This window comes from Clinocottus analis, unplaced genomic scaffold (assembly GCF_023055335.1).
Source record: "Clinocottus analis isolate CAN_PGR_092001 unplaced genomic scaffold, fCliAna1.0.p SCAF_1, whole genome shotgun sequence".
In the NCBI taxonomy this organism is placed as follows: domain Eukaryota; kingdom Metazoa; phylum Chordata; class Actinopteri; order Perciformes; family Cottidae; genus Clinocottus; species Clinocottus analis.
The window spans coordinates 2,265,952-2,287,500 of record NW_027175820.1 but is presented as its reverse complement, the minus strand read 5'-3'; the positions used below and the strand labels follow the sequence as shown (position 1 = coordinate 2,287,500).

Here is a 21,549-nt window from a genome sequence, read left to right as displayed (position 1 = left end):
GACAGAGGTTTTCCACCAAGTCAGACGTCTGGAGCTACGGAATCCTGCTTTGGGAGATCTACTCCTTCGGGCGCGTGCCTTACCCTAGAATTGTGAGTACCTGAACGCCACGTTTGTGTGGCTCGCCGAGGCACACCAGCAGATGGCAGGCTTGTGTGTGTGTGTGTGTGTATGTGTAGAAGTGACCTCAAACATATTTGTGCCATTAGACCGCTGGAGCAGGTGATAAAAATGTGACACGACATGTGCTTTATTAAATTTATTATTAAATGCATTTACATATTTAGTAATTTGCCTATCGGCTTAATATCAGTCAACATGCTCTCTCTCTCTCTCTCTATCTCTCTCTCTCTCTCTCTCTCTCAGCCGCTGAAAGAGGTGGTGCCCCGGGTGGAGAAGGGATACAAGATGGACGCCCCGGACGGCTGCCCGCCCGTGGTGTACGACCTGATGAAGCAGTGCTGGACCCTGGACTCTGTCGTGCGGCCCTCCTTCCGCATGCTGAGGGACAAGCTGCAGCATATCAGAGCCAAGGAGCTCTACCTGTGAAGAGGAGGCGCGGGGAGGGGAGGAGCGGGGCGAGACACAGCGGTGGTGGGAGGAGGAGGAGGAGGAGGAGAAGAAGAGGGACCACAGCATCTTCCTCCTGCCTGCCCAGCCCACTGACCCGCGGGACTGCCCCACTGCCCCGACCTTTGACCTCAGGCCTCCCTCTGCCTCCACACAAAGGACCGTTTTCCTGTTTGTGTTGTAAAGCTTTTCGCCGGACTGTTTCCTCCTCCTCTCGACGACGGGCCGCCGCTCTTTTCCTCGCTCTATCCCCACCGCTGCTCGCTCGCTTTCTTTCGTCTTCCTCCTCCACCTGGAAGATCCTTCTCTTTTTTTTTTTCTCCCCCACTCTTGTTTTTTTTATATTTTTTCCTCCTCCTCTCCTGAACATGGCATTAACTACTGGAGGGGTAGGCTGGCCCTTTTATCCTCTAAGGTTGTCAGGTTCTCTTTCTTCTCCTTCCCTCCCATCATTCCATCATTCCTAGATCTCTGCACCTCCGTGTTGCTCTACATGAAGTCATTCCATCCTTCCTCCTCCCCCTCTCTCTCCCCCCTCCTTCCTCCTCCCCCCTCCTCCCTCGGCGTGGTGTCAGGCGTGGGGCCTTCGCTCTGTGCTAAAGTGCCTCCAGTCTACAGAGCTCCTTCCCTCCGGCATGTCTTTCAACTGGACTTTTGTAGTTCGATTTTTATTTTTAATTCCTTTTTTTAAGAGATCTTTTTTTATTGCTTTCATTTTTTTTTTTCAGGGAGGTTATCAAACCGTTTTTATTTTTATTTTTGTGCCATCTCCTGCACCTCCACCATCACCCAATCGGACTGGGATGTATTTTTTTGGGTGGGAGTGGTGGTTTGTACCACGTGTCCATGAAGAGAGCGTGAACAGGAAGAGGGAGGATTTAAGGGGGCCAGTATCATGTTTGTCCTCTAACCAATCCTGGGAAAGAGGGGGAGGCAGGACAAATACCGGGAGAAGCCCAGAGAGGCAGTTCACAAACATGGTTGACTCATCATACGTGGGCTTGTTTTTTATATCAAAATATATTTAAAGGATTAAAAAAACTAATAAAAAAAAAAACGAACAAGGAAAAAACTGACTGAGGCGGAGAGTAAAAGAATAAAAAAACAAAAAAAAGGAGGACTTCCAGACGCCGGGAGTCTTTTGGCGTCTGGGACGTCTCTGTGAACGCTGGGGTCGGGGTGGTGCATGCTGGGAGGAGAGGCCTTGGGTTCAACTGTCAGTGCTTTCAATGTTCATTGTTTTATTATGCTATCATGATTATGAATAAATCATTCCATCTGAACAGCGTGGAAACACCTGCATCATTGTGTGTGTGTGTGTGTGTGTGTGTGTGTGTGTGTGTGTGTGTGTGTGTGTGTGTGTGTGTGTGTGTGTGTGTGTGCGTGTGTGCGTGTGTGGACGGCCTTAAGGAAATAACACTTTTTCTGTGAAATCAATTCAACTCAGGAAAGTTTGTAATCTGGTTCATCTTCTTCCACACAAGCTGTGAGGGATATGGGGTGAAGTGCCTTGCTCAAGGGGCACCTGGGTAGTAGTGGTAGATGCAGCTGATAAACCATCCTGGTTCCCAAATAGAGATCTTAAGAACGTTTTCCAACATATAACATGGTTTACAGTCTTGGAGCATCTGAGGGAATATGTGAGATTAGGAGGAATGAACTAAAGGGGAGGTGCAATATTTTACACATTGGTATCAATTTTCCCACGCTGGTCATTTCCACGGTTTCTGCGAGATTCTTTACTAACGCCGTCACAATGGAAGAGATATCCACAGCCCTCGTTCTGTTTGAAAATGCAATGTTTTGACTCTTTATTTTACATGTTTTGTACGAACACACTAGATCGCATCCCCCGTATCTTACAGTGGTGGACACTATTTCATCATGGCCGGGATGAAGAGGAGGAGTGAAGAGATCCAGAACTAACACTCTTAACGCAGTACTGTGAGTTTTGCATTAAGATGAATCAGAACCATTTATTGCCAAGTATGTTTACACATACGAAGAATTTGTGGTGCCTAACATTTAACGATGCACATAAAACAGTGCAATAAAAAGGCAGCATGAGTATTTACACAGTAAGATGAATGCCTTGCTCAAAGGGCCGCCCTGGTGTCTGGGTTTTGTCTTAATTCTGATACGTCGTCTCCTTGAGTCATCAAACAAACTGAATGAAGAAAATAGTTATTTAACTAATCGGCGCCGCGTGATCCGGCTGTGAAGACAGATGGGGAGGGGAGGGGTCACGAGACGAAGCGACTGAACCGACGCTCTGTAAAGAAGTGTGACTCGCATCTGTTCTCAAAAGGCCCGTTCTCTATAAATAAAGTCCTCCGGTGATTGCGGAGGTGCCAGGAAACAGGTGTTGCGGTGTCAGCGGCGGCTTAAAGGTGTGACGCCGTGTCGGCGTGTTGTGTCAGCCGGGTTCATAATTTACAGACTGGCATGAGGTGAGACCAGGTTTACTGGATTGTGTTCATTCGAAACTCCTCTTTTTTAAGTGAACTTTGACCCCAAACCCCTCCGTCTCCTTTCACGCTGCTGCAAACAAGTGTCTGGAGCGTGATGTCATGCGGTTCCGGTGCATTTTTAATGGCGGCGACAGGAGCGGCAACAATGGGGGGGCTTGGTTACGTAAGCGAGGCCGGTTTGTTGCTCGTGGCCAAGACTGTGCCGCTGTCAGGACGCATCACGCCAGCGCCGGTTTAACCGCCGCGCGACGGCAGCACGAGACGGGGCCTGCTGCAGAGGGCTCCCCCCCCCCGCCCATCAGCACCCTGTTTGTCTCCTCACTGCCTTAAAAAAAAGAAATAGGCGCATTAGCCGGTTTGGGGAACATTTTTGGATGTCGCCTGACTTCCAAACGTCACCGCCGAGAGGCTTCAAACCGTCTGAGTCCTCAGGGGAGCTGAAAAATGAGCAACACAGAGCTTCAATATGGGATTAAACTGCATTTGGGATGGAGTTTTAGTGCATAACGGCTGTTTGTGCCCTCACAAAGTACATACTGTTGCTTGCAGTAAACATTCCTCCCCAAGGGACCTTATCTCAGGAGAAACATGTAGGCAGTGGCATGAATTACACACATGTTTGTCTATTTAAAAGAACATTTGTGTTACCAAAGTAGTCTCTCCAGGCGGCAACCTCCAGTTCTGAAAAAGAAAGTCTTAAAACGTGCATTCTCTCTAATGGCCACCAGGGGGCGACTCCTCTGGTTGCAAAAAGGAATGAGATCTTACAGAAGTCTGAGAAAATGACTCTACTTCTCTCTTGATTCACTTCACTCCTTCAGTAAACATTGTTTATATATATATATATATATATATATATATATATATATATATATATATATATATATATATATATATATATATATATAATGAAAAATAAATACATTAAAAATTAAAAAGCAACACTTGAATTCAATGACCTTTGCTATTCATGAAATTGTTTTGCTCCAGTCTTTTTTACTTTCTATGTAATTAGAGGTCTTGTTATTGAGACCATAAACTCATGAGTTTATGGTCTCAATACCAAGTCTTCAATACAGCATCTTCATTTAGAAAATGATGGTCCATTTAGAGTAGAACAAACCATAAAGGTAATATGTGTTTACTGTGATTGACAGGATGCAAGGACATCCTGATAATTTATATTTATCTTAAATATTCTATGCATCGGGACATACTATCTACCATACTCATTAGTATTTAATAACTAGTACAGTAGCATGAGTATTGGAACAGGGGATTTAGCGGTTCTACTGGAGGGGTCAAAGGTCAGCAGCTGCATCCTTAAATAAATGACCTTCACTGCCTTGTTCAAGGACGTGGAGACACACGGCTCCCCAGACAATCTACCCGGTCATTCATTTAGACATCCATACGTACAGTAACCCTCGTGATATTGTGGCGCATTTTAAAATGTAAAGCCCAACTGGAGGTACCGCTGTGACGAGAGCGTGTGGTGACAGGAGTGAGCGTTAGCGCGCCGCTCTGGCGGCTGGATGCCTCGGTCGTCCGTTCACACTTAAGCAATCCTGACAACCGCACGGCTCTGCGTTCTGAGTGTAGGCACAAGCAGGAGGGTTGATGCGTTAATCAGCTTTCGATAAGTTATGGATCTGTGCTACAGAGCCGCCCACCCGACGGCAACAAATTAGCTCCCGGATTTAATCTGATTACGCCAACTCCATTTTTTTTTTTTTTTTGGGAGAGCGAGGAAGATGCTGAGGAAGATGCTGAGGAAGATGCTGAGGAAGATGCTGAGGAAGATGCTGAGGAAGATGCTGAGGGCTGCATGTGTTGGGGTTTCTTTTGGTTGTTTTTTGTGGAGTTAGCATGTGCACTGCCGCCCTGGAGCCGACACATTTACATGCGTGACAGAATGAGGGTGAGGCGGAGAGGCCTCGGCTTCAAGTGACGTTGCCGCATGACAGATTTTCTTAAAGACACAAGACTCACCGAGAAGACGCACCTCTCTGACCCCGGATCACACAGCGTTAACCCGCCATCACACCCCCTCCACTAGCATCATAGTTTTCTGCAAAACAACCCCATGCTTTTTTATTTTCACTGCACTGGTCAGTTACACTGAAGCAGCTAAAGGTCGTTGATCAAGGACCTTGTGATGAAGAGTAAATTCAACTTCCCAGGCTTCTCTGGGTTTCAACGCCGATGCGTGAATCCAATAAACCAAGTTAGACAAACAAATTCTCAGTTTCTTGGCAAGTTCTCACATGGGATAGCCTTAATTTCGAAGAACAAGAACAGACGGGCGAGTTTTACATGAAAGTTCTCTTTTTCTGGTCATTTTGAGCTTTTAATGAACCCACAAATGTGATGCTCCAGATACTCAACGAGCTCAAAGGAAGGCCAGTTTTACAGCTTCTCTCATCAGCAGGACTGTTTTCAGCTGTGTAACATCACTGCACAAGGGTTTTCTACTCATCCATTAGTCTTCTAAGGCGATTAGCAAACACAATGTACCATCAGGACACTGGAGTGATGCTGCTGGAAATGAGCCTCTATACACCTGTGTAGATATTTACCACATTAACAATGTATAGAGTGTATTTCTGATTCATTTAATGTCATCTTTATTGAAAATGTAAAAAATAAGGACATTTCTAAGTGACTAAGTGAAACTTTTGAACGGTAGTGCTAAGCTAACAAGCTGCTGTCCTTAGCGCCACATTTTGCCCTGCAAACACGAGAGCGGTATTAACCTTCTCATTTAACTCTCGGCAAGAAAGTAAAGTGTTTTGCCCCAAAAAAAACTGGCCGGAGACACAGTAGATTGCAGGGTGGGAGAAAGTCTAGCTTCCCTCTGAGTTCCTGACACTGAGCGCTCTGTTTATACAGCTCCAGCACTGTCATTGAGCCAGCGTGGGAGTCGAGTCTCCATATCCTGTCTGTTTCAGAGACGAGGAGCGGGGCGTCGGGGCTGACAGGAGATGACGGAAACGATATTGACGTTATCAGGCCAGCGTGCGGCCGGCTGTGTCAAATGTGCACATGTCCTCGGTGACAGGATCCTTTCACATGGACACACCACTCGGGCGCATCACATGCCTTTTCCTGTTTGGAGCGCGCCACTTTGCAGGAACGGAGCCTAAAAATATGCAGTTTCCTGTCGCAATTAGCTTCTATATTTGGGCACGTTTATTTTCGCGTGATGTCAGCCTTTTTACACATGAGTGCCACTTTTTTTTCTTTCTTTTTTTTGCATTCAGGCCCCCTTGTTGCCGAGTCTCTGCGGTTTTGTGGCGTTGGAGTTTGTAGCGGCCTGAATCCCTCCTTTTGTTCTGCTCTCAGTTTGTATTCCACCGCATGATCCATTTCCTCCGATGCAGCATCAGTTGCGCATAAATGTTGATGTCTTATCGTCACATTCGGGAGCTTCTGACTCAACTGCTCGGTGTATTATTTTGTGTCATGACCTCGTAAACTCATCAGCGCAGCGACGATCCATAAGCCGCAACAAGACAGAAAGGAGCACGACCTCAGACGTCACAGCCGGAGAGCGTCGGCACGACTCCCCGTGTTGAAGAAACAGATATTCAGACATAAATTTGATGCAGGCATAATGAGCTCATGGTTTATTCAAACAATTTTTATACAGATAAATAATCTATTTTGCATATGTAACATGCTGTGCAGTGCATGCATTTTTAATTTAACCCCATCACAGGATTACATATTGCCAGTCTATCTTTAACTAATATCCACAAGCGCACACACGTGCAAACATTTTATTGGGTTGTTCTAATTATATTAGCTGTGAAGAGATCTGAAGCATAAAGCCTCATATTAGCTCCGGCTACTTTGGTTAGAATGGGTATTTTTTTCCATGCCGAAGAAGGAACCTGGATTGTATTCCTTATCTCCAGAATCTCACCAGGAAGGAGGTCACTTCACAGCCTGTGAGGAGAGGAGGAACACGGCCGACAACAAACAACTTTAAATGTGCATGTGGGCACCGTTTTTAGACTTCCTCGAATGAGCGTGACGGTGTTAGCGCTGCGCTTTCCTTTAGCAACACAGGATCCCACACGCAGCGTATCGCTCTATTTCGACGCGGCTGTGCTTGAACGGCCGAGTCTGTAATCCAACTGAAAAAAACAACTCTTTTCCAATAAAAAAGTAGCTAGCAGCACTAGCTCTAAAAGTTTCTAAAATATACGAAAGAAACATGAATAGTCCGTCCCTTCAGGCCTCCCTTCAAAGCCACTGTCCTAATGATTAATGAATAGACAACAAACATGGCTACTGTTCCCACTCTCAGCTGTTAAACTAGCAGCTTGATGGAGACTCCATGACGAGCGTTTGAGACCTTTATTGTTGTCGGGGTGGAAGGAAAATTCCAACAAAAATGTATTTGGACAATATTACCAACGCTCGCTCTTAGCGAAAATGCTAACACCGGCATGAATACATGCTCACAGTAGAAATGCTAACAAGCTGATGTTTAGCATGTACTGAAACGCAACCTGCTTGTGGCGCCAGAGAAAACATTAAAGGTTTCTTAGAGTGCAATCCATCCAACAATCTCTAACTACTAGACGAACCAGTAGACAGACATCACCACCCTCTGAGCCACCAGCTAATCATGGTTAGCTGTTACGAGCAGTTTGAGGTTTATTATTAAGTCTCGGTGTCCTGCTGCTAATCAAAGCCCGAGCTGTGAGCTAATAGTGTATCTGGGGAGCTCGGCGGTGGAGACGGATGACACGCAGGGACCCGGCAGCGGATGTGGAGGACGAGAGCGGAGCAGTGGTGTCATGACGGACTGATGCGAGCCAGTATGCGTCTCCTCTACCGGGCCACCATTGCAGACAGAGGGAGACTGGAGGAAGAGGATAGCGACCACAACAAAAGGCGAGCCTTGTCCACCGAGCTGCACGTAAACAGTCTCTGCCTGTGATGTAACACCGGCCTGCTTTCTGAACTTCTTCTTTAAATAACCCAATAGTTGCCCCGCAGTGCCGGCTGACATGTTCATTTGACTTTGAGAAATATCAAGGTTCCACCGAGTCGCAGAGAACATGTTTTCTGCGCCGCTTGTCAGCATGAATTTGCATTTTGCTTCTGACATTTCACCTCCCCCTGCCCCGAGGCCCCCGGTCTGCTGGTTGCCAGCGGGGGGAGAGGGGGGGAAGAGGGGAGGGGGGGACCGTGCCAACACACATCCCAATAAGGAGAGGGTGAAGGGCCCCGCGGCCCCTGGGAGTCACCATTGTGATACCACTCCACTCCGCTAGTGGCTTTCCAACCTACATTGTCCTCCACGCTGTCTTCATAACGCAGAAAATGGCAGAAAAGAGAAGCAAACAAGCCGCACCAGGAGGGACTTCACCATAAAATGACAAATGCTGCATCAGAGAAGAATGTAGAATCACCAAATATTGATATTTTAGGTGCTAAATTTGAAATCCAGAAAACAATAATAGTAAAGAAACAACGATTTAACAACTATAACAAAGCCAGCCCGGCCCCAAATGCACGCGAGTCTGTGTGCCCCACTGACGAGCTAACCGCCATACCGCTGCAGAGCGCTCCTGCGGTGATTACAGCTGATAACGGCGGTACAGGAGCGTAGCACGCGCCTTTAGTAGCATGTCCTCTACGTGAGCATGCTAGCTTTGTGACTCATTCAACTGCCACCAAGAAGTGTAAACTCTCCATGTGATGTTACATTGTGCACTATAGACAAACAAAGCTAGCTAGCTAGCCCGTGTGCTAAAACAATACTATAGACAACCAAAGCTAGCTAGCTAGCCCGTGTGCTAAGATAGTACTATAAACAAACAAAGTTAGCTAGTTAGCTCGTGTGCTAAAATAATACTATAAACAAACAAAGCTAGCTAGCTAGCCCATGTGCTAAGATAATACTATAAACAAACAAAGCTAGCTACCTAGCCCATGTACTAAGATAATACTATAAACAAACAAAGTTAGCTTGCTAGCGCTTGTGCTCAGATCATTTATTTTGTAAAGTGTGCTTTTTATACACTGACTGGCAAATAAATAGTTGCACAGAAATAGACCAAGGCCTCCCATCCATCATTGCGTCAGGTATCACTGAAAGACGCGTTATAAAATATAGTCCCCCGCCCATCCTGTGGTATGAAGCGCTGCGTACTGCTTTGGGTTTGTTGAACAGAACCAGAGCCAGACTGCAGTTCACTGACATCATCTTTCAGGATTCCTGGGTTTTGAAGTTCAAAATCCCTCTTGAAGCCATTTGGAGACGCTAGCGCACAAAGTTTTTGTTGGTTCAGCTTGAAAGCACCATCCCCCATCTCCCCTCCCGCCGACGGGAGCCGGGGCCTGGCAGATGATGTGAGGTTTGATGAATCCCTCGCTGTGTGAGTCACAGCGAAGAGTCTGACACCGAAAGCTCGTCACGCTCGCTGTCATTCAGAGGGAGGTGTTTTGTTATCACTTTTTATAGATCGGCAGCAGGTCGGGTGGCAGGCTGCATGAGCGAGAGGAAGAATGAATACCGAAAGCAATCACAGTTTTGTCCAAAAACAAAACAAAAAAACGCACAGGAACTCACTCGAGAAGAGTTACAGCGCGACGTGCACGGAACGAGAGATGAAATGATAAAACAGAGGAGGAGACGTCTGAAGACTTTCTGTCACCAAAAAAAAGAGGAAAAAGAAAGTGAATGTTCGGTCTCGAAGTTTCCGCCCTGACGAACGACCCGGCCGTTGTTAGATTTTGGCGACGTCGCGAGCGTCCGCAGAGGACGACGGACTGTAAACTGTTGTGACACATGAGGAACCGCAGCCAACCGCGAGTAATGTTAAGGTTCATGAAATGCCTCGCAGACCGCAGAGGCTTGTCACAACTGTACGTTCACGGCTACATTCTTATTTTGGTGCTGGGGTTCAGGGGGCGGGGGTGTTAGTAAATTAAGGCTTTTCCTTGAGGTCAGAAAGCACAACAACTCACTCCTGCAGCAGCGTGTATGAACACTTTTCTGGAGCCGGATTAAGGCCAAGGTTTTCATTTTGTGTATTTTAAAGAAGGGGCCCCACTGACCCGCCCCCACCCCTTCCTTCTCTTTGCCCAGCCAGTGCCCCCTGTGCACCCATAGGGAGAGGGAGAGGGGTGGACCACACACACACACACACACACACACACACACACGCACACACACACACACAGGCCGTCTGAGCTTCACTCCTTGCCGCCTGGCACGAAGGGCAGGGGGAGGAGAGACACAGATGAGGGCTGAGAGCCTGCACGGGGGTTGTTCAGCCAGACCTTCCTTAGAAACACAGGCGCTAACATATGCAGCCAGAAGTCGGCAGCTGCAGCTGCAGATGCGGCTCCACGGCGCAGACGGCCACGGCTCCCTAAGGAAGAAAATGAAAAGAACCAAATAATAAAAATATCAGGCAGGGGAACGGCAACAAACGAACAGGGGGGTTTGTATGCGGCTACATCGAGAAAGGAGAACATTACTCCACATACACAGGCAGGAGAATGTCTCCATATGTGTGTGTGTGTGTGTGTGTGTGTGTGTGTGTTCTTCCTGTGAGTATGTGATGTAACAGCCTCTCTCCACCGTGGGCAGGAATGACTCCAAGCACATTCCCGTTAATTAAGTTGATGCATCGCGGCAACTCACATGTGAACAGACATGTATGCAAGCTGTTGGCGAGCGCACACACACAGACACACACACACACACACACACACACACACGTGGGCTCCACGGTTGCCAAACAGAAGGCTAAATACATTTTGGTTGTTTTTTCTCCCCCGATGAAAGCTTGTGTTGGTGTGGACGCCGCCGCCGTGTGCTGGAGGTCTCTGACACGAAGCCCACTCGGGGCGGTGCTCGACCCCCTTTTCACTTTAGTTTCACTTCGCTCCAGCGCCTCGCGATGGCTGAGGTATTCAAAATCATGTTGTTGATCACCACAGCGTGCTACTACCACCTTTGTGTGGGCGGCGGATGTTGCGTAATGACTCTTTACTCTGCGAAACACAATGATTCTGATAACAAACCGTAATTATTGATGAGAATCTGTGCCCACATCAGGGAAAGGGAATGGATTCAGCTCAGATAACTGACGTCTGACCTGGAACACAGTCAACAAAAATATTAATTGGACAATTGAACGTGTAACTCCTGCTGTGCTGCAGGCTTTCTTTGAATTGCTCGTTGGATTTTGTTTTATTTTGGACAACGGACATTAATCAACATGTCTTTATATGTTCCAGAACTATGTACAGGCAGTCAGCATGACATCACCCATCGGTTTGTGAAATAACGTTTTAATGCCTTGAGTTTGTGTTTTGGTCGAACACGAGAGGAACTTAGTACAACCGAACACTAAATAAGATATTTTTCAGCCTTTGATGAACTGAAAACAAACTGTGAAAGGGTTAAAGTTGTAAGAGGAAACAATTCAATGACAATAACAACCGCACAAAAGCATCCCCTGCTTTATGGTCTATTTCTGACTCGAAATGTGCCCATAATTTACTAAATGAACATCAAGCTGTATTGAATAAGACATAAAACTAGAGATCGTTTACAATGTTTACCTCGGTGATAACACTACTGTCGCCCCCTGATGGCCATTAGAAAGAATGCAAGTTTAAGGTTTTTTCAGTTTTGGACACTTTCATATACAACAGAAGCTTATGGATTGCGAAACCAGCGACTGAGAACTAAACAAAGACGTACGGTCATTTTCTTATCGACTTCTATGAAATGTGACTTCTTTTGGCAACTCGAGGAGTCGCCTCCTGCTGGCCAATAGTCAGCTGACTTGATATTAGTGGAGCGGGGCGATGGTCAACAGTACCTTCAAGCTGTACTCGGGTGGTTTCAGTTCATACGACCTCCACCCGAGAAGATCTGGAGTACTGAGGGACCAGAGCAGCCTCGACCGCAACATCACAGCCTCAATGTCAGCGTGTTGATAACCAGCTCAGTGTTCATCAGTCCTCCCCCCCTCTCCTCAACCCTTTTGGGATTTAATGATAAAACGCTAGTTGAGGCTGGCGTTTAATCCTCCCCTTCCTCATGTCATTGCGCATGGACCCACCGCCTCGTACTCATCAACGCCCAGAAGCCGGACTTCATGTTTCTGACGTAGAACGAACAAGATGCACTCGACTAATTCCGTAATATTAGATTTTACATCCGTTCTTTTAGCGTCATTAAATCAAAACCCACCTATTTTTAGGCGTCTGCTGGAAAATGTCGTGCTCAAACTAAAAAGGGTGCATCTCAGTAACCACTCGGGCTATTTGAATGATTCAGGTGTTATATTAAAAGGTACACATGTGAGATTTTGTTCAGATGTGTAAATATCAGTCAATATGTTACTGGTTAAGAGTAAATGAAGATGACACAGAAATAAATTAAAAGGATTCAGGTCCACCTACATTATTTGTTTGAAATGATGCAGCTGGAAAGTTCAACTTGAACCCAAATTATAGCTCAACATGTGAACCTTCAACATGTGAGCATTCAACATGTGAACCTTCAACATGTGAACCTTCAACATGTGAGCATTCAACATGTGAACCTTCAACATGTGAACCTTCAACATGTGAGCATTCAACATGTGAACCTTCAACATGTGAGCATTCAACATGTGAACCTTCAACATGTGAGCATTCAACATGTGAACCTTCAACATGTGAGCATTCAACATGTGAACCTTCAACATGTGAACATTCAACATGTGAACATTCAACATGTGAACATTCAACATGTGAACATTCTCCCTGCAAAGGTTGACTTTGATAAAGTGAAGCAGAACAAAATTAGAGAGGGTTTAGAACAGAGAACATTCAGGAGAGGACTCATTGGGGCTATTTGAATTTTCTCATGCACCATATAGTTCACTTTTCGGCTTTTGTTTTAAAAAAAAATCATACAACAACTTATCATTTACAGTTTTATACAACAATAAATCAATAATAAAACCTTTTCCAGCTTTTCCTTTAAAGTCCAAAGATCGGCTCGTGTTATTGGACGAGGATGAGCGGTTAAAGATCATGGATGGACGGATGTTTAGCACGATCTCGTCCTCGTGTTTTTCACTGAAACCTGGCAGGACGCGGCGCAGCAGCACTGAGCCAAAAGCTCCCAACAGCTCCATGAGCGAGTGTGTGAGGGAGGAGGAGGACAGATGTCTTCTGAGCAACCTGCTTCTTCTGAATAAGTTGCTCCTCGTGTCGAGCTGCATCCTCAGACACCTACCGAGACACACCGATGCCTTTTCTGATGACTTTGCGGATCCGCCGCGCCTGTCACCTTCAACATTCGACAATGCAGCTGGATCTCATTCAACAACCTGGTAGACAATCAATTCAGATGAATCATGAGGTCATTGCCCCCACAATAGTAAAGGTAGTCTGGCGAGAATAAAACAGCAGAGACAAAAGCAATGTCGGTTAAAAAGAATCAAATCTGAAGAGAGAAACTCACATTGGAAAAGCTTGAACTAGAATTGAATACATGCTTGGTGCATCCTCACTCTGCTCGTGCGATTGGTTGATTGGTTGAGTGGCTCGGGTTGGTCTCCACCCGACTCCTGGTTCAGCCGACAGCGGCGACCTCGGCCCGCTGATGCACTTTACGTAAGGATTACATGCAACCTTTTGTTGTCCGTGCCGGCCCGAGGCCGCTTTCACTTCCCCGCTTTCGCGCTCTTGCAGCCGCTCCGCTGCGGATCGTCGCCGCCGTGACGCCGCCGGTCAGAAGTCAGGAGTTCATTTGTGCTCATCTGGCCGCATTAATGAACTGCCAACCTGTTATCATATTGTGCCATTGAGACATTCGGGATCATAGGAACATCAAACAGTCGTCATTTTGACCAAGGTGAATAACTGGCTCGTCTCTGCCTTCACCGATTTGCATTGTGTGTTCAGCAGCCCGCCGAGACTCCAGAGCTTCAGAAGCTCCCCGCCTGCCTCGGTCCAAGCTGGATTACTCATCAGCTCCCCCCCCCTACACACACACACACACACACACACACACTCTCTTACAGACGTGGGCAGCGACGTCGTGCATGACTCACGTGGCTCCGTGTTCACTTTAACTCTGCAGCGGCTGGAAGAGATGCCATTATGGGTGAAAGAAATGTTGGAAGTGAGATGATCGTAGCACATTTCTGTGTGGAGAAATTGCCGCTTTTTACCTGCATTCGTAGTGAGTCACTCTGAGGCAGCTACACACACACACACACACACACACACACACACACACACACACACACACACACATGTGCAGTGACGAGCATTACACCCGACTTTGGGTACTTTGAGCGCTCACAGGGCAGAGCTCCGGACGCGTACACTTTCGGATACGTTTAACACTCCCGAACCTGCCAACGCGGATCTGAGTTTTGACAATGTTTACGTTTTGTAAATATTCATATCTTTGCGATAAAACATCCCAGAAATATAGTTTGACTTCTACCGGAAACGGTAGACTTCCTGCTTCCGCTGCCTTCCTCCTGCGAAATCTTACGCAACTCACACAGAGAGATAGCGTCATATGTGTGTCATATGTGTGTCATATGACGCAATGCAAAGAAAAAGCACTCGTCACACGACATCCTTCACTGGGATTTGTCAATTCGTATGTCGACATTTTGTTAAAAAACTGACCAATGAACACTCAAGAAAATCTCTTTCTCTTTACACTCGTTATATAGAGAGCTGAGATTGTTCTGGGTTTGTTTATGTAAAACATGGGTATGTATCTTATATGCAGGGCCCAGAGGGTTAAGGACTTCAAGTCCACCTTTGTATCGCCATCACGCCAACTCCTGTGTATTTATATCCTCCAAACTCATGCTAGCCTTCGTCGCATAACGCTTGTTTTCTTTTTTACCCCCACGAGACATTTCCCGAGCACGTTTGCTACAAATCTAAAAAGCTCATATCCTCAGCGGCTGCAGCGACGGGCGACAAGTTGAACGTTCAGCTTTCAAGAGGAAAGCGGTGAGAAAGAGAAGGAGCGAGACCGTCCGTCATCTTTGATAAAACATGACAAGATGCTGCTGTCAATCACGTTCCATACGACGGCTCCGTCGCACACAGGCTCTTATATGTCTGTTCTCCTGAAGCACACAAAAAGATATTCGACACTTATATATTAAACACACAAATAAGACACTAGACACAGATACAACGCAACGTTTCATTGCATTGTTTCTATTCCCGTCTTTCTGATTACTTGCGCAGCAGAACGTATCCAAAGGGATTTGTCTTGTTCTGACGTTTATATAACGGCTGCGTTTCCTGTGATGCGTCAGCCAGGTGTGCGGCGTTGGGACTGTGACAGGTCGCATGGTTGGCGGGGACAAGCCGTGACGGACACTCTCCCCTGGCTGCGAGGGGGGAAACGTCTTACGTGCAGGCGTCTAAGTCACGTGGCGAGGAGGCCAGCGCCTCGGCGATGCTCCGTGACGCTCAGGAATGCTAACGTCTTCAGGCAGCCTGTCACATAAATCCCACATCGTCTCCAGCCTACCGGAAGTTTGACGGCTCTGGCGCACGGCCCCGACTCCTCAGACGTCGGCCTAGTTCGGTAACCGGCCTAACCTTCACCTTCGGCTGTGACGCTCTGATTGAGCCAGAGTTAATTGAATTTTGGTGAGCGAAAGGAGAGGAAGGGACCGTTATCGCTCCAGCAGGGAGAGAGATGATGAGTTTGCCTTTGGGGGTGCGGGCTTGATTCAGTAGAGCATATGAGCCGTTTTCACTGGGTTTCATCAGAGCCTCGTGTTGTCTGGGTTGGGAAGGGGCGCGTGAGGTTGGGCAGAGACCTTTACCGATGCACAGGAGGAGCTTATGTAACGCCTGGCCGAGTGGCTGTGGAGAAACCATGACTCGAGTGTTCCAGGAGAGGGGAGTTCAGCGATATCCTGTTTTGTTTATCTGTACCAACATTTTAAAAAGTTTCAGGGAAAAATAAACGTAAAGAAAATGGCTACCAATGTTAGCTGTAATGGTAACAACGCAGGTCAGTGGAGCCGTAAAGTGGATACAGCCCCGGGAGACAGGCGGCTGGCTAGTTAGCTAGTTAGCTAGCGAGTTTGTCCTTATCAAAGCTGTCGAGAGTGAGGCAGACACAACGCCGCCGCCACCATTATGCCGTTCGGCTCATTTTCTGTCAGCATTGCAGCATTGATGAATTTGCAAGCTAGCTATCCAGCCAGCTGTTAGCTGCTAGTTAGCTGACTTGTTATCTAATTCTACCATGCTTTCATGCTACACTGTGCTTTCATACGTGGGGATAAAACTGGATGAAGTACTCCTTTGTACTACTCCACTGCTCATTTTAGGCGTTACTGCAAAACCTCACCTACTCGCCGTTAGCCTGAGTAGTTTATTCAGACTTTAGCTCGCTACACGGGTCATGGTGCCAATGGTACACCCGCTCTCACACTGGGAATGAGTTACCTCCACTGTGATTTCTCCATCCCAACACAATGGAGGTGAATTAATTTCACTTTTCGGGGGTTGCAGTATCACAAAGTAATGCAATACATGCATTTCCAAGAAATCAGACAGTTTTTCTGAGCTGGAATATCTGCATTCGGTTATCACATCTTGTCCCCTACATGACAGAGCCAGTGCAGGGTTCTTGATATTTATTCATATAATTTCTTCTCAGGAAAGTCAAGTCTCTAGATTAACCTTTTATCTGCATGACTCAGGTCACAGGAGCACACGTCTAACCACTGCACTGCACACCGTATGGCTGTTTCAGCACGGTGCTGATGTAGAAAAACAAGGCCTCTACTGACAAATGTCCTTTTTTTTTGGGAAAGCAAAGCCTTTTGTGACCGTCGGTGCGACGTGAAGAAGAAGCCGATGCGTTTGTCGCTCGGCCCGTAACCTGTTCTGCTTCTGCGGTGGGTTTGTTTGTCCGTGCGGTCGTCCCAGAACCTGAGCCGGCAGAGGAACAGAGGAAGTGACAGGATGAGGACGAGCCCCACCTCCACCCATCCTCGCTGCACGTGCACACGTACACACACACACACTGACTCATACTCCCATCTCACATGGGGAACAACACAGCCTCTCGCTAAGTCACTGGGTGTGTGTGTATGTGTGTGTGCGTGCTCATATTTTGGTGTTTACAGATATGAGGCCTCTAAGGATAACTGGGATTCAGAAGCAGTGATGTGTGAGGGCCGAGATCAGATGAGGTCATCGGGCAAAGGCGAGCTCGGAGGAGTTTGTCCGGAGCTGCATCTCTGTGAGGAAGAGAGGAGAGGGAGCGGATGCTCTTATTGTACAGCATATGTCGCACATTTAGCGTGTGAAAAAAAAATGCAAAACAGATGTTTTAGATAAATCGGGTCGTTTGAACAGGTGAAGATAGGCATTCAATCTGCTTCCCCCCACCCTATGAAGCCTCACATGTCATTATAAGTGCACATGAAAAACTCAAATTAGAGCTAAATCACACGTTTGCATGCTGCCGTTAATAAGCTCTTGCATAGCACCATTTGCATGATTGGAAACAAATGCCGGACGTCTATTTATAGCACATGAGAATGCCCCCGTTCCGGTCCGTCTCGACGCCACGCGGCCTCGTGTTTGTGGCGGTTCAGCTGTTCTCAGATCGGTTGTGTCCGCCGAGACCGTGTTCAACATCGGTGCTCTGAACCTTCCAGTGAGTGGACAGACAGGGAAGCTGCACGCGAAGCCGAGCACACACACACACACACACACACACACACACACACACACACACACAGTCAGTGAGGATATTTGGACGTAAGTTGGGTCAGTGTGGCAGACATTTAGGACTGTGGAGGCTGCAGGCTGCACGTTTTTAACATAAGCGTCCTGAAAATCTCTCTCATTCCTGAGGCGGACTCTCCCTTTTCTTCTCCATTGTTTGCTTTGAATCCTTGAATGTTCCCTCTTTCTTTTGGAAGGGGGTGTAAAGACAGGCCAAAGCGCAGGTTGTCTCAGGTCAGACTGTGGGAGTTGGTGCTCGTGGTGTAAACACACCAATGCCGTGTTTATTTGAATGTAAATACAAGCCCAGCTCTGCTGTGACTCAACCGCATGTGACTCGGTGCAGGGAAGCGTCATCGTTCCACTAACAGCGAAGCCTGCATGTGGGTGAGCGCATGTGCGCATGTGTGTGCGTGTTGTTTTGCAGGAGGATCAGGAGTAAGGAGCGTGTTACGGACTCGGGGGTCATAACTTCTGTCATAACTTCTCCTTGTGCTGTTGGGGGGGAGGGGAGTTATGTAAGCAGGAGAAAGGGAGGCATGTTGGGGGTGGAGAGAGAGAGAGAGAGAGAGAGAGAGAGAGAGAGAGAGAGAGAGAGAGAGAGAGAGAGAGAGCTGCAACTCTAACACACAAGAAACAGATGGAGTATGGTGCTTCAGGCAGACCTCAGGGGTCACGGCGAGATGACGAGATGCATAAAGAAGATAGGGCATGCTGCATCATGGGAAAGATTAAGTGTATGTTGTGTAGTGTGTGTGTGTAGAGTCCATTGAGAAGGTTCAGCACTCCGTTTGATCATTTTTAGCCAAATAGGTGAAGTTAAAAAATATATTCTGATGAACGTTAATGATACAAACGCTTCTGCTGAGTTGAATCAGATCACTTTGGGTGTTAATTTGCAGCATTTTCCAGCCTAATTATTCCAATAAAGGTTATTCAAGTGTTTGTGAAGACGTCTGCTGGTTCCTGAAGTCTCTTTCACAATGTAAGTCTCAGGGAAAAAGGTCTTTTGGGGCCAAAAAAGCATCATACGACAGACCCAGAAGATGTACTTTAGGCCTTTTGGCCACTGTGTGACGACCCATTCAATAAGCTCATTGACTTTGGGACGAGGGAAATGGTGCAAAGATGCATTTTGCTGGAAAATGTGGCTGGAACAACCTTAAGAGATTTTAACGTTATGTTCTTATGAGTATTTTAAATACGACACAAAATGTGATTATCATTAATCTGCAATAATCCAAAAGTCCGAAAGACAACCTCGCTTCCTGACATTACTGACGTGTACGTGTCAACACAGCCAAGCGTGTGAGGGGAAGAACATTTACCACCGAGCTTAACGCTGATGAATCAGCCCTCATGTGTGTTTTCAAGGTCATTAAAGTGGTTGGATTCTTTTTTTTTCTTTACAACATAAAAAATACAGATTTAGAAAATCCTTGAAAGGCTTGAAAACGAAACTCAAAGCAGAATGTTATAAAAAAGTGTTTTCAAATCGAGGACCTTTCCCCCTTAAAATAAAATAAATGAATAAAAATACCCACACACAAGCACGGGATTATCTGCAGTAAATATTTAAATATATGAATAAATGTTTATTTTTTAAACCTTCATCTTTCTCTCACTCTCTGCCTCCGCCTCTCCACTGACCTTCACCCCATCTTCCAGCCATCCCAGCAGCCATTTCTCTCCATCTTTGTCTGACTCCTCTCGCTACCCAGCCTGCTTTATCTCATCCTCCTCTCCTCTCCTCACATCCTTCTCTCCTCTCCTCACCCTGTCGATTGTTTGCTTTTATTCCACGAAGGAGAATTTTACGGTTTTCTCATTCCATTTAAGCTCAGCCAGCGCTAACCCATTGTGCTCCTCTCAGACAGGAGGTCTAAATCAGGCAAGGGGGGCTGTTAGGGATTTGAGGGGGGGGGGGGGGGGGGGTGAGGACTTGGGGGTGAGGAAGGAGGGCGAGGGAGGATAAGAAGGAAGGGTTATAGAAGAGGGGGAGTAAAAGTGTGAGAGCAGTGAGGGAAAGCTGTCAAAGAAGCACGAGAGGGAGGAAAAGCTAAACCAGACATCACAGCGCCGGAGCGCTCTGAGCCGCCGGCCATATGCTCACAACGTGGACTCACATCTCCAACGTGACCTTTTCCTGCTTGCCATCTCCTCCCCCCGCCCCCGCCTCTCCTCGTTCTCTCCTTTCCTTACCTCTCTCATTACGGTCACTACATCTCACTTTCACTCCCACAATTCCCCCAAAATCCCCTCCGTATTTGTATTTTTCTCCTCGTCATTTGACAGATGATGTCATAGCCCACACTCTGGAGCCCGGCGGGTACAGGCGTGGCAATAAAAGCTGCAAAAGTGCTCACAAGGGTTTAAAAACCCACCGGAGCTACTTACGCTAATACAAGTGCACGAGTTTAGACGCACGGGATTGGAGCGTTCTGGTATTAAGGCGAGTCTGCGCGTGCATGCAGATACAGGAGCTGCTTCCTGATGTAGGCCGGCTCCTTTAAAGTGGCTTTAAACAGGTTGGCAGCAACACTTAATGCACTGTGTGCGGATTAAACAACACACGTGTGTGTGTGTGTGTGTCTGTGTGTGTGTGGAGGAGAGTATAATAACTGCATGTTGTGAAGGATAACACATGTGCAAAGCGTTCCATGAGGGCGTCGTCATGTTGAAACAGGAAAGTGATGATTGAACACACCATTGTCTAAAGTACTCGTTGGACATGAGGATTTCCATTATGTGGAATCAAGAGGCCCAAACCCGAACCGTGAGGCAGCCGGCTCCTCATCCAAACCAACTAAGTGCAGGTTGGATGTGTTTAAGTGATGACTTGTCTTTCTCATTCCCGCAGCCTCTCGTTATTTTAGAGGCGGCTGTTTTGGGACCAATTCTCTGAACATTTTTGTGTTTCGTCTTTCTCACTCTCGATGTCACCGCTGTGAATTCTGTCGCCGGTTGTGTCTTCTTCTTCTTCTTCTTCTTCTTCTTCGGCAGCCTCTTTTTCACACGTTCAACCACACCGACGCGTAATTGGAATCTCAGTCGGGGGGGTTCCTGTCACCAGGTACGGAAATATAACGATGAAAAATGCAAGAAAATGCAGCTTTAAAGAGCACAAACCGGTTTATTTAAGAGAACGAGGAATGGAGGAGGGAGCTCACTGTCGCGGTGGTACGATGAGGAAGTGAGTCTGCAGGCGGGAGTCAGAGCGGGAGTCAGAGCGAGGGAGGGAGGGGGGGAGGGGGGTCTGTCCTTGAGCGTGACGTGAGGGTGAGCAGGGTGACCTCAGGGTGACCTCATCACGCCTTTTTTCACTCGGTGATGGAAGAGGAGGAGAAGGCATGGCGATGATCCTCCAGTTTTATCCCCCCTTCAGGTCCTCTTATGACCTTTGTTTTATGACTATTACTATACCTTGACTTTTTTAAAGACATTTTTTATGATGCACCATACTAGGATTTTTTATGACATACTATATTATGACATTTTTTTATGACTTTTTAAATGACATTTTTATGACATACTACATTTTTTTTTTACACATATTTTTTTTCCGGCTATTTTTGTTACGTTAAAATTTGACAAGGCATGCTACGACCGTGTTAAAACTGTTTTTAAAAAAAGAAACCTTGCAATAACAGCCTTCCTTATGATTAAAAAAACTGAAAATGAAGAGAACTTGGCTTAATTGTGTTTTCAAAAGGTTCAACACAACATTGATAAA

The 21,549-nt window shown here is 46.7% G+C and overlaps 1 protein-coding gene across 1 annotated transcript in view; it reads left to right on the top strand.

Annotated features, from left to right (window-relative positions):
• The window catches only part of LOC137785381 (tyrosine-protein kinase CSK), a 37,221-nt gene extending 35,366 nt beyond the window's left edge, over positions 1 to 1,855 (top strand). Inside the window, exons 12-13 of the mRNA XM_068576545.1 lie at positions 6 to 92; positions 367 to 1,855. Coding sequence (XP_068432646.1) covers positions 6 to 92; positions 367 to 549 — 270 coding nt within the window. The 3' untranslated portion in view covers positions 550 to 1,855. The remainder of the gene's footprint in view (positions 1 to 5; positions 93 to 366) is intronic.
• The last annotated feature ends 19,694 nt before the right edge of the window (positions 1,856 to 21,549 follow it).